This window comes from Agelaius phoeniceus, chromosome 1 (genome assembly GCF_051311805.1).
Source record: "Agelaius phoeniceus isolate bAgePho1 chromosome 1, bAgePho1.hap1, whole genome shotgun sequence".
NCBI classification, from domain to species: Eukaryota; Metazoa; Chordata; class Aves; order Passeriformes; family Icteridae; genus Agelaius; species Agelaius phoeniceus.
Window position 1 is genome coordinate 72,052,576 of NC_135265.1, and position 12,516 is coordinate 72,065,091.

The 12,516-nt window shown below is 40.0% G+C and overlaps 1 protein-coding gene across 2 annotated transcripts in view; it reads right to left on the reverse strand.

Moving 5' to 3' along the window:
• Positions 1-6,442: 6,442 nt before the first annotated feature.
• The window catches only part of RELCH (RAB11 binding and LisH domain, coiled-coil and HEAT repeat containing), a 77,141-nt gene continuing 71,067 nt past the window's right edge, over positions 6,443-12,516 (reverse strand). For both annotated transcript variants that reach the window (XM_077181834.1, XM_054628872.2), the window contains 2 exons: positions 12,344-12,414; positions 6,443-8,222 (listed from right to left, as the gene is read on the reverse strand). In XM_077181834.1, coding sequence (XP_077037949.1) covers positions 8,102-8,222; positions 12,344-12,414 — 192 coding nt within the window. In that variant the 3' untranslated portion in view covers positions 6,443-8,101. The remainder of the gene's footprint in view (positions 8,223-12,343; positions 12,415-12,516) is intronic.

Sequence of the window (12,516 nt, forward strand, 5' to 3'; positions counted from 1 at the left end):
GTCCTCAGCAAGCGTTGGGCCCTGCCTGATCTTTGCTCAAGCAGGTCCTGCTTGAGGCCCTTGTGCTCCTGCAGGTCCTGGCCTTGTTCTCTGACACCACAGGGCTGTTTGGGCACTGGTGGCCCCTAGGTGAGTTTGATGCTCCACAGTGGGCTGTGGCTCAAAGCAACACTGCATGACATGCCTAGCTTAGGGCCAGCTGCTGCTCCTGATGCCCTCACTCTTCTGGAGGTGACTGGGCAAGGATCATGCTGATGGGTTTCAGCAAGCCATCGAGCTTGCAAGTGCATGTCAGAGCCCTGTCACCCTGCTTGAGGAGTCAGGGACTCACCACACTTGGGCTGCAAAGGCCGGAACAGAACTGATTTGGGAGTGAGGAGTAGGAGGGATGGCCACAGCAGCCAGCTTGCCTGGTAGGGAACAAATGCAAAGCAGACTTCTCAGAGGCTTTGCAAGGTAAGGTGTGACATGTGCAAAGGTGTGTGCCCAGCTGCTGGCAGCAGTGCTAGTCCTGGTTCGTCCTGGAGGGAGCCCACTGAGAGGGAGGGACAGCACTGGGGTGAGATCCTTCTGCTGGAGCCTCATTCACCCATTGCTGAAAACATGCAGTTCTGTGCCAGCCAGGATGTTTTAAAATGTTTGTGTTTATGGTACAAGGAAATGTTTCTTTTTAAACAGAACAGTCTGTTAAGTCTCTTCCCCTTTTCACATTTAGCACAACACCAAGGCTATAGGCTGTGTTTATTTACCAGCTGCTCATTCTAACCAGAGATTTACAAGAGCAAACTCACACTCTCACTAGCAGTTAGATGTGTTATCAGCTTGCTTCGAAGGTGTCAAGTGAAGACTTTGAAGGCATCGAGTAAAGCCAAGCCCTGCAGCTCAGAGGAGCTCCAGAGCAGTCGGTATTGCACATCAGCTCAATTACTTTTGCATTCTCACCCCTGATCCTGCCTGAAGTATTTCTTGTTTGGGCTGAAATTCTCTCATTTTCTACCACTATGTGAAAACAGCCTCTTTTTGAAAGCTCAGACATTTTCCTCCAAGTTAAATTTTATGTTTCTGAGCCAAAACCCGCAGAAGCCACTACTGGTGCTTTACAGTCTTAATTATGGATTGCAGTAGATTGTTAGAAACTAAAATGTGAATGCTATAAAATATGAACTGGGGAATGTGTAACACTGTCAATAATCTCACACTTATCACATATATCATTCTATGTAGCACAGATAAAACCTAAACATTTATACCAAAACTGGTTTGTCCGCCTGTTCTAGAATTTTTTTTTTCTCTTACAGAATATTATTTTGTCAGCTACCTTTGCAAAGCACCTGTTCTGAATAAAACCCAAATGCTTGAAATATTAAGGTTTCAAACTTAACGATGACATTCAGGTGCTTCTTGTTTCTGTTCACTGCTGTGGCACACAAGCATAAACTGGACTAGCCTTTGGGAAGCTCTTATGAAAGAGGAGAGATGGAAAACCCTGTGCAGCCTTATTGGTGTGACAGAATGAAAATAATACCTTGGATAATTCCAGGATCCCTTCTTTGGTGATGCCTGCCATGGAAAACAAACCGTGAGCCTGGCTGACCACTTAGCAGGGCTGCGGTCAGTATGGATCTCTTCTTGCTTCCTTCCTAGAGAGAGAAAAGTGGGTATTACCTGCTAAATATGATTCTAAAAGTTGCTATCTACATCAAAACTGCAAGTTTTGTAGCTGTGGGAAAATTAAACCCCTTCAGCATCAGTGTAAAAACTCCTCGATAAATGGCAGCTCAGTCCCAGCCAATGCCTGAATTTGTCTTTCATCTTCCCAAAACTTTCAACCCAAAAAGCAAAGGCCGGGAATGGTTTGGTGGATACACCAGGGCATCTGAGCAGCACCTGTGTGCCCATGTTTATGTCCCCAGCTGCTCTTTCACTTTATCCATGCCACTGAACTCCCCTTAACCTGCACATGGACACCAACACCTTGTGATGCCCCCTTTTCCAGGGAGGGAGAACCAGGACGCTCTGTGTTAAATCTTCAAGGTCTTCAAAGTGACATGATGGAAACTTGGGTAGAGAAACAACACTGAAAGGCAGATGGTTGCACCCTGGGAGACCTTTTCTCATGTGCAGGAAGGCTTTGAAGGCATTCCCTTGCCTCTTGCATGCTGCTGAGGATAGAGGATGAGCTGAAGGGTTTTGATCAATCACAGTCAATGGTTTTCTTTCAGTATGTGTCACAAAGGTTATCTGAGGTTTCAGTCTGTGGACTAAATACAGGCTGTGTAAATATGAGCACCTGCCTCTCAGCAGGTGAGCAAGAAAGGCAGTGCAGTGCCAAGTCAGAGCTCTAGGAAAGATCCCTTTAAATCAGGGGGATGCTCTGTGGGGCAGGTGGGTCGCAGTGCAGCTTCTGGAGTACCAGCAATCCATGCAGAGAGTCTGCTGTAGGACCAGGGAGAAAGGCTCCTTTCAGCTGCCTCATCACCCACTGCAGGGAGGGAGCCCTACTGTATAACCCAGCATGTGGAGCTTTCTATACTTGGAGAAAAAAGGTAGAAAAATATTTTAGCACAGAAGGCTCTACTTTTATTTGAGAACTCTAGCTATTAAAATAAAGAAATTAAAAAAATAAAATCTATTTACAAAAAACTCCAACCCATACACAAAGTCATGTCATCAACTTGAAACTCTTTTCTTCCTGTGAAAGGCAAGTTTCCATAGCATTCTTTTGCCCAGTCTCCTTGAAATTTTCAAACACACAAATATTTCCCATGACAGAGCAACTATATTAAAGCTCCTTAGTCACACTGGTGTGGTTTACACAACACACCTTTTACAATCCCACAAAAATGTACCACTGCTAAATGCCTGTCTGAAAACCTCAAGTCCGCAGCATTCAAAAGAAAAATGCTCCCAACCACCCGCCGCTAGTACGTCAGATATTTGAAGTACGTGCAAGCAGACACTGAGCTGATAGGTTATCACCAGCCACTGTGGCAACAGCTATGCCTGCATACTCCAGGGAGGAAATACAAAGTCATGGTGAATTTTTAACTTTGATGTTTATAAGATACCTGTTGACCTTCAAGACTTGAGTCATATATTCATCCTTGGGACGAGAGCAATACTGGCATGGCCTGGGGAGTTTGCTCTGCCCAGGATATTCCTCAAGCCCTGGAGATGAGTCTTTAAGGCTGGCAAACACCTACCCGCAGGGGGACTGAGACCATAACCCCTTGGCAACACCCCATTACCAGCTCCCCAGAGCCACCCTGCCATTTTATCTAACAGCACACTTAATGATCCCAAACTCCTTTGAAAACTCACCTGATTGAGATAATTCATACTTAGATCAATGGAGTGCATTCATCTGTCAGCAAGGGATCAAACCTACATGGGTCCTTGTTGCCTATTAAATATTGCAGCTGCTTCTTCCCCATCATCACTTCCCCTTGCTTTGCAGCATAGTTAAAGGGAAGGTGCAAATGCCTTTCAGAACAACCCACATGATCCTACAAGGCACATGCTCTGCTACAGCTGCTGTCACTTCAGCAGGACTCCACTATACTGCCTCCATCTCCTAAAGAGGCCTCTCAGGTGTTACGGAATGGGGAAAAAACTCTGTAAAAAGTGCAGGGCAAGGAGCAGCAGCATAAGGCCACAGTCACAGTAGTTTTGGGAATGGAAATATTCAAATACACAGCAAAGTCCTATTGGCAAACAGTATTTAAATGGTAGGAAAAACAGCCCTCTGCTTCTGTGGGATGGTGAAGTCAAGAGGGTGCAGACCAGCCTGACATGGGGTGACTGAGGGAGGCAGTAGTGAGCACAGGCAATCCCAGTGCTGGAAAGGAACCAGATTGACCACTGCCGTAGTGTTGCCCCTTGACACCAAGTGGTAAGTCACTGTTTCAAGTCACTCACTTCTGCAGTAGAACTGCTCATACTCAGAAGTTTCTGGGAAATGGAAATCTTCAGCCTAAGGAAGTCTTTCACCAGACTGGAAGTGTGATGGACGTTCAAGTTCAGCATGCAGTGCAGATGCCTCCAGAGACAGAGGCTGTTTGCCACTGACTTGCTTGTTACGAACTCTGTAAGCAGAATCCTCTTTTCCTACAGCTTATCTGTATGGATGAAAACTGGCCAGCATTAAATCTAAGGAAACCTTAAAACAGCTTCTAAGCAAAACCTTAGAAACAGCTTCTCTGGAAAAATGATTACTCATTCATGGTCATTCATTTGAATTAGTTAACACATGATATATCAGTGTACACTGCTGAAATCCAGGACCTGAATAGCTTTATTTAACAACCATGCTCTTCTGGGCCTTTGTTGACCAATTTCATAGTCTAAACCAAATTACTATGGATCTGAATGTATTTACTAGAAACATTATCCAAATGCACTCAGAAAACCAGTGAGCCGGTTTCCTTGAAATCTTGTTGCCTTCATTCCTGTTATTCATCAGCACTTACATTTGATGCAGGAACTTCTGTGTTTCCACCTCAGATCAGTGGCATGCCAATCATTTTGCTGCATCAACATTTCAGTGACCTTCTGCTCCATGAACCTGTGCTGGTACTTCATGGTTTACTTAAATATCATACTCAGTAAGTTCCAAATGGGAAATTACTTAAAACATTTGGAATGCACTATACTCACCTTCATAAATGCACTAAAACATAGAGCCACTGAGTCCTGGAACACAGAAATGCCATTAACAGTGTCACAACAGAGAGAGTAGAAATATCCCACAAATCTACTTTTCTGCAGAATCTTTTTGAATAATCTTATCATCCCCTACGTAGCAATGAATTCCCACAATATATTACAAAAACTCCTCTTTGTCTTCACAACAGATTTTTTCATGGATAGTTTTTAATCTTTAAATCCATCAGCTTCCTCACCTTTTGTAGCCTCAAATACATTCAAACACTGCTTTTAGTTCCCCTAACCAGAATATACTTTCATGTACAGTAATAGCAGGATTGTTTTTCTTCTTGGTGCAGTAGGGGAGTAGGAAGAGACTAACAGAAGACTGAGCAGCTTTTCTTGTGGAACTCCCTTTATTCACCTTACTTAGAAGATATGAAAAGAACAATTTGCCTAATTTAGAGTTCTAGAAAGGAATCTTCCAGAACCAAATATAGGCATAATACCAATTAGCTTTATGCTTGATCTGCAGAGAACATATATTGAGGCAGCCAGGTACCTTCAGCCCACTAATCACTTTTGTTTAAGAACACAAGAGCCAATATTTTACATAAAGATACAAAGATTTTATCTGAAACTTCACTAGGGGCAGCATGAGACCTTTGACATTTAAAGCTAACAAGTGGGAGATGTTCAGGCAATGCCAATGAAGCAAACATTCAGGTTTTTTACAGAATCCTTACTCAGGCAGAGCCATAAGCAATTAAAGACAACCCTTAGGGGACAAACTGCTTTCTTTTAACAGAACATTTTGTCCCAAAAGGTTCACTTATTTTGAATAGTAACAGGAAAGGTGGGGGAAGGTTAATTTAAAATATTCTGGTAATTCTCATTAAATTAAATGGGTCTCTTTTATTTTTCCAGTCCTAAATGTTACAGTGACAGAGTTAGGAGGAATAACCAGAAAAACCCAAATATCACCAATCCCCCCCCACAGAACAACCTCTTGCAATCTTGAAAGTCTGTTCATATTTGAAAACTAATATACACTGAAAAACTCCTGCAACCAACATATACTAACAGAGACCTGAAATTTAGGAGGCAAAACTCCTGAAGACAACCTGCATTGGAAGTTTGCTGCCTACACAGTAATTTTCTCACCTCGGTAGTTACTGTGCTGGTCTTCCTGTGATCCTCACTCAAATTCCTACAACTAGTGGGAAGTAGAACTGTGAGTAGCAAAAGCTACACTTTTCAAGGGGCTGGAGAGACTAGACCCATTAGCCTATGGGGGTAAAGAGGCTACATTTAATACTAACAAACTAAAGATTCTCATTTCACTTTCTCCAAAGTTAAGTTGCTGTCACAGTTTTTAGGCTCGTGCAAATTTTCAAGTTTTCTAAACAGTGAATAAAATTCAGTGTAGGTGAGCAGCCACTCTCACAGGCAGCTGCCCTGCTTTAGAAAGTGGCAACTTAACCATGGCCCTGTTATTTCAGTCTCATGACTATAAAGTTATCTCTGGCACTGCAATTGCTTGAGAAGTCAGAAAAGAGATGGAGAAGAAAAATCCAAAATACAGCCGTGGCACAGGAGACGTAGGAGGAGACCCTGAATGAAAATGGCTGTAAAGTCACAGGTCTGGGAGCCAAGGAAATTGAGCAAGTTCAGTCTACTACCTGCTATGTAAAAAGAGTTTAGGCTAAAACAATTTCTGTGCATTAAATGTCTCTCCTGTAACAGCTCTGTTGATGTGATTATCTTTTTCAGAGAAGAGCAGAAGTAACAAGACAAAGCAGGTATACAAAACTTTTTATTGACAACAGAACAATAGAGAGGAACGTCACCACTTCCCATTCCTCAGGAATGTCTCCATTTCACAGTCAGTCTGCTAAAAGCATACTTCATGGCAACGAGCAACACGAAGGCATGGAGCTGTGTAACCTCCAGAGAGATGTTCCATCAGTGCAGCGCGAGGGGACCGACGGCGCGCACGGGAGCAGCAGGCCCTGTCACAACACAGCCGTGGCAGGAACAGCGAACGCAGAGCCGACAGGCACAGACATGAAGCAGGCAGAAACCTCAAGTTATCTCTATTATCTCCATCTAAGGGTGATACCCAACCTGTTATTCCATCCATATTCTGTTTCAGGGGGGAATACTTTATTCCCTCACTCTTTTTTGCTTTCCCTGTCCTCAAAGACGTCCATACTTCCAGCTGAATGGTACCGTGTCAGAGAACACCTGAGCTTTTATACTTTGCTACCTCATACCAGTTCATGCATGCACTTGAGTTTACTTTCAGAAGATTACATTGACATAAAGAGGGGGGAAAAAAAGTGCTGTATAAGAAGAAAAGGATTTAGTTGTTAATGCTTCCTTGCTAACAAAAATATTTGGTAGTTGAATATAATCCCTGTAATGTCATTTTCAAAAAGTATGTAGGCAGTCTACTTAACATTTTAAAGAAACAGCACATCAAACTCAGCATAATTTCAAACACTCCAAAATTAAATTCAATCTAAACAACAAAATATCTTTAGTTTTCACAGTCCACAGAACTGCACACTCAGTGCAAGATGAAAGCTGTCTCTCTCCTGCATAAGGTTTCCTCTGCCTGCAGAACTGTACTGGGGACCCTGTGAAGTAGCTTACACGTTTATAAACATTTATTCATTTATCATGTTTTTCCTTTACTTAAAGGATGTGCCTGTGGATGTGTAGACTTGTAAAGTGCTTTAAAATAAAACAAAAACCCCTACAAAAGAAAAAACTCTCAAAAAACCACAGAGATGTGAGAATTTTATCTGAAGGACTTTGTACAGCATTTACAATGTCGGCATAAAGCATGTGAAACATGAGCATTCCCTGCAGACTGATGCAGTGCAAGCAGTCTCACACATTAGATACTGCAATTCCTCTGGATTCAAGATGCACAATACTTACAAAAACAACCCTAGAAGCACAGACAAATGCTGGTGGCTCTTCCTCTTCTTTTTAGAAACATAATTAAAAAATCTGCATTACTCTCTCATAATTTAAATACATAAGTAATCTCCACTTTTATTACTTCATGACAATTACTTCAAATTTACATTATTTTAAGTACCGTCAGAATAGCTCCATGTATAATACAGATATTTGCTGATATCCTGTCAGAAAATAAAAAAAACCAAAACCTTCCACTATATAAAAAAAATATGCTGGAAAGACAAGAACACAGAACAGGGACTTGGTACGGACTATGATTTCAGTTTTATATCAACCACAGTTAACCCAAAATTAACAGATACACAGCGATATTCAAAAGCAGTGCAAATATCTTTGGAGTTTAGAATAAAATTATACTACAAGAACATAAGACAGAAGAAATTAAAAGGCAAGTACTTCAAGTACAGGAACCAGTCTCTGTGAGGTCCACCTTAGTGTTAAGCTGGGAGTTCCTTTTCCCATCTTACTTCTTCCTCTGGAACACATTAGCCAACATTGCACCTGATGTAGTCAGCTGGCCCATTTTGTTCAAAAACTTGGTCTTTGTATCTTCACTTACCAGGCTCGCTGCAATTGACATCGAGCTAGGAAAGGAAAACATTTAGTGGCATGAGACTACAAATTAAAAAGAACATTATGCTGTTATTTATTAAGCAACTAAATTGTCTTTGTGTTTCATAGGTTTCAACAAAAAAGACCAGTCTGTGAAGAAAAATTGAAAACCCATAACTACCTAGTCCATATATATACTGTTAAATTTATTATAATGTGTTCACAGTGCCTGTGAAAACAGTAAAATATTTTTGTGCACTAATTTTTAGTACCTTTGGATGTCACCACATCAGCATTTGCTACCTACTGGGGAATTGCTATAGTGACAAATACCTCTCTGAAAGACTGACTGCCTTTGCCTTCTCACCAGAAATGTCAATTCTTGTGTTTATTTAGTGTAAGTTCACCAGTATCAGTTCAGACACAAAACTTTCTAACACAAGTAACCTGCCTCCAACAGTGACATTAGCAGATGTGTAGAGATGAGCAAAAGCAAGGTAAGTACAAAACAGTGATCTCTCTCCTTAATTTTCAACTCTTGATTTTCCAACTACTTTCACCTGAGCAGAGTTAAAAACTGCTGAGGATTGTCAACCTAGTAACTCTCAATAAATCTTTATTTTATATTACTTAATCAGCTTTCCTTTGATTTCCTTATAAATTTCTTGCAAACCCCACCCTGAGCCTGACTGGGTCAGCCCCTTGCTGGGTAAGGAGCTGCTTCTTCTGGTTCTTGTGAATGTGGCTCCTGTTACCTGTGCTTGGAAGTTCCTAATTGAGACATACTACATAGGACAATGGAGAGTTCATAGGTTTCCCACAAACTGGACTGAGCAATCCAATCAATGCTGAAGCTACAGGATGCTAAGTTTTGAATAATACATTAAGAAATTGTCCCTACTATGTTAAATTAACAGATTTTTTTAAATTAACAACATATCAGCGAGCTCAACTTCAGATATATATAAACTGTTTAGCACAGTATGAGTCATCTGTCTCAAGACAGAGCAAATGTACATAGCAGGAATATTAACAAATATTCCATACTTCCTATATTTCTAGTCAAAATGGCAAGTGTTTATCAACATTGGACAAGGACAATTTTAGAAAACATTACCAAATAAATTCTCCCTTGTGAACTCAGTGTGGACTCTGCATTTCAAAATTATAGCTAAGACCACAAAATCTGTCTTACAGGCAAAGGCCAGATTCCAGGAACTGACTTTTCAGTCTGAAAAGTTATAAACAGTTCTGTTAGACACACTTGCATCAAGGACATAAAACTGAAGTTAACTCTGAATTGTTTCAACAAAACTTGAATAATTTCTTCAAAGGTAGAAGGGATACACGCAGTTCTTTCTCCCATTTCACAGCACAGAAAAACGGTGCTTAGTAATAATGATTTCTGGATCTTTTTAAAGTACCATAAAAATAAAACAGAAGCTTCTCACTAAAGCTGTATTGAGGATTTACAAATAGTTTAATTATAAACTTTTAAAGTAAAATATTTATTTCAGGCACTATCACGTAGCCAGACATCTTTGGCTTGATTAAACATCTCCAGTCAACTAATGAATCACATATTTCCAGCTGATAAAACTCAGCTGGGAAATTACTGCTACAGTAAGATGAATGCCTTATGCAATTTCCTTTGAATTCATGATAAAGCAAGGGCATATAAAGTATATAAGTAACAGTTTGCACTCACTATCAGCTAGTTAAGGACAAGAAGCTATCTCAGACCATGAGGTATCCTAGAATTGGGTGTAGCTATGAAAACGTATTTGGGAAATACTGTACATTCCAAGCATTAGCAGCATTAAGAAAATAAAAGCGCTCACTTCGGAAAAGAAAGCCTAGCAACTGGTGACAAACCTGTAGTTCTAAACAAACTATGCTTTCATTAGTCTAATGATCCTGGATAAGATTGAGGAAAACAAGGAGGTATTCTATTGGTTCTTGAAACAGTTTGGGGCATACCAGCCATCTGATGTCAAAAATTAAACAGTAACAACTACAGAGTCTACAAGTTCATGTTTTCTAATACTGTTACTGTAAACAGAAACATAATCCACGGCATCCTGCATACTTAACAGTTTAAATATCCAAAATAAATAGCCTCCAAAGTGCTTCCATTACTATGCAAAGTGAATATTTAAACATAGAAAAAATTAATATGAAATGAAATAATTTGAGTCTCACATCTTTAAAAAGTAATCAAAGAACCCAACAAAGCAATAGTATATCTTGTTTAAAACAATCCATTATTTAAAAAGCAAAACAAAACCCAACCCACAAATAAAAATAATGTGTAAATATCAAATTTTTCCTGGTGTCCAGATGAATCAGATGCCACACAGAGTTCTGCCTGTTTTATGGGGAAGCTCTAGGGCAAAATAAACATTCCTAATGGGCATTTTATAGCAATCAGTTTCTAATATAAGTTGTTACCCATGATTAAAATACCTTGTTAATTGCTAAACAAAATATTTAACAAAAGTGGCTAATATTTAAAAACGCAGAGTTTCATCTTCTGAAAAAACAATTTCTTTGATCTTGTATTATTTGACCAAGTTTTCTAACAGCAAGGGGAAAAGACAGGATAAGAACATCAAAAGATTGCTTTTGCACCTATTTTGATTTCTGTGCCTGCACTGCCGTGCTGTTAACAAACCCCAGTAATTTATATCCCAGTTGTATTTAAATCCTTTGTCAAAAATGTATTTGTCATTGAAATTAGGAACTGAAATCAGCAAGCACTTAGCAAGAAAACAGATATTTACGTATATGAAAAGGTCATTTCTTCAGTGGTAAAATATTTCTTGTTAATTTTGTACAGTACAAGACTACAACCATAGCCTGACGTTGAATAAGAAAGGGGAAGGCTAATTAAAGAACAAAGGAACAGATTGCAAAGACTTATCCTTTTCATATCTCAGTTTTCAGCAGTTGCATTCATAAAGAAAATACATTAGATGATGTATGAGGTTTGCATTTATTTATTTCTGCAATGGCTTAACAGGACTGACTGTCATTTCAAAGTATTTGCTACTAATAAAGCCTGAAGTATTTTACTTGGCGCCTGAGAGACTGACCCTTTTTCTATTTTACACTTCTTCTGTTGAGTTCTTGTACACCTTTCTTATTTTAATCATTCTCAGACTACGAGTTGCTTCCAGCTCACTATGGGTGAGCTCTTTCAAGAAGTAAATTCTATCCGCTTTTTACAGATAAGGAAACATTACATGAACAAGCTTCAGTAATTGTCTCAATTCTCATGACAAAGCATTGGGATTGAGAACAGATTCTCTTTTCAGATACCTTCTCACACACTTCCTTGGCAGCACTGCTAAGGATTTGTTAAGTTGTATAATAATCCACAAGAATTTACCTGCTGGCATGCCATTCCAGTCAATAAGCAGGCAAAAGAGCACATACAACTCATCATAATGACACTGAGCATTCCAAATTTCCACATCCAAGGTGGGTCTGTTGGCTACTTTTGTAATCAGGAAGTGCACACAAATGACACCATCTCTACAGGTGATGAAAATGGATGCATGAACACTGTGTGTCTGCTGCCTCCCTGAAGAGCTGGGTTTACTCTGTGTTTGTGGAAAGGTTGTTTTACCAAAGTGCAACACAGGTGGCCTTTTCCCAAAGTCAGCTTACTGCCTAACCAGTACACTCACACAGGGGTCAGTTTATACAATGGGAAACTGTTCTTGTGTGCCCCAGTCCTGTGCAAACTGGGACAGCAGCCTGAAGGAAGCCCTTCCCAGGACCAGAACAATTCCCTCAGCCTGCAGGTTGCCACCCCCATGGGTGGCAAAGTGTCTGCTACATATATTGCTCTAAGCACTTAGGCCAGGCACTCCCTGATTTCTCAAATTCAGGACAGAAATTTAAACTCAGCTTTAAATGAATAAAAAAATTAAGAACCAAGAAAATCATTCCTATAAAAGCAATTGTTGTCTCATGTTTTACACTGGAGACAGAAACAATCACTGTATTAAGGTTTCCAAAATCTGTTTTGAAACACAGCACATGTCAGTGCAGGATTTCAGGTCACAAACCTTGGACAACATGATGGAATACACTCTGCAGAACACTTCTCTGGAGGCACATAGAAAAAGGGAAGTGGAAGTCTTACCCTTGTGGTTCTTGGACGGTCTTGTTTTCCACTTTCTGTTCACATTCTTTTATCATGGAGCTCAAAATAACCTAAGACACATAAGGAAGAGAGATACATGACATTTGACATTTTTCCTTTTACATTAACACTTCTTATGAAATCTTCTCTGCAAATAATTCTGACATTAGCAG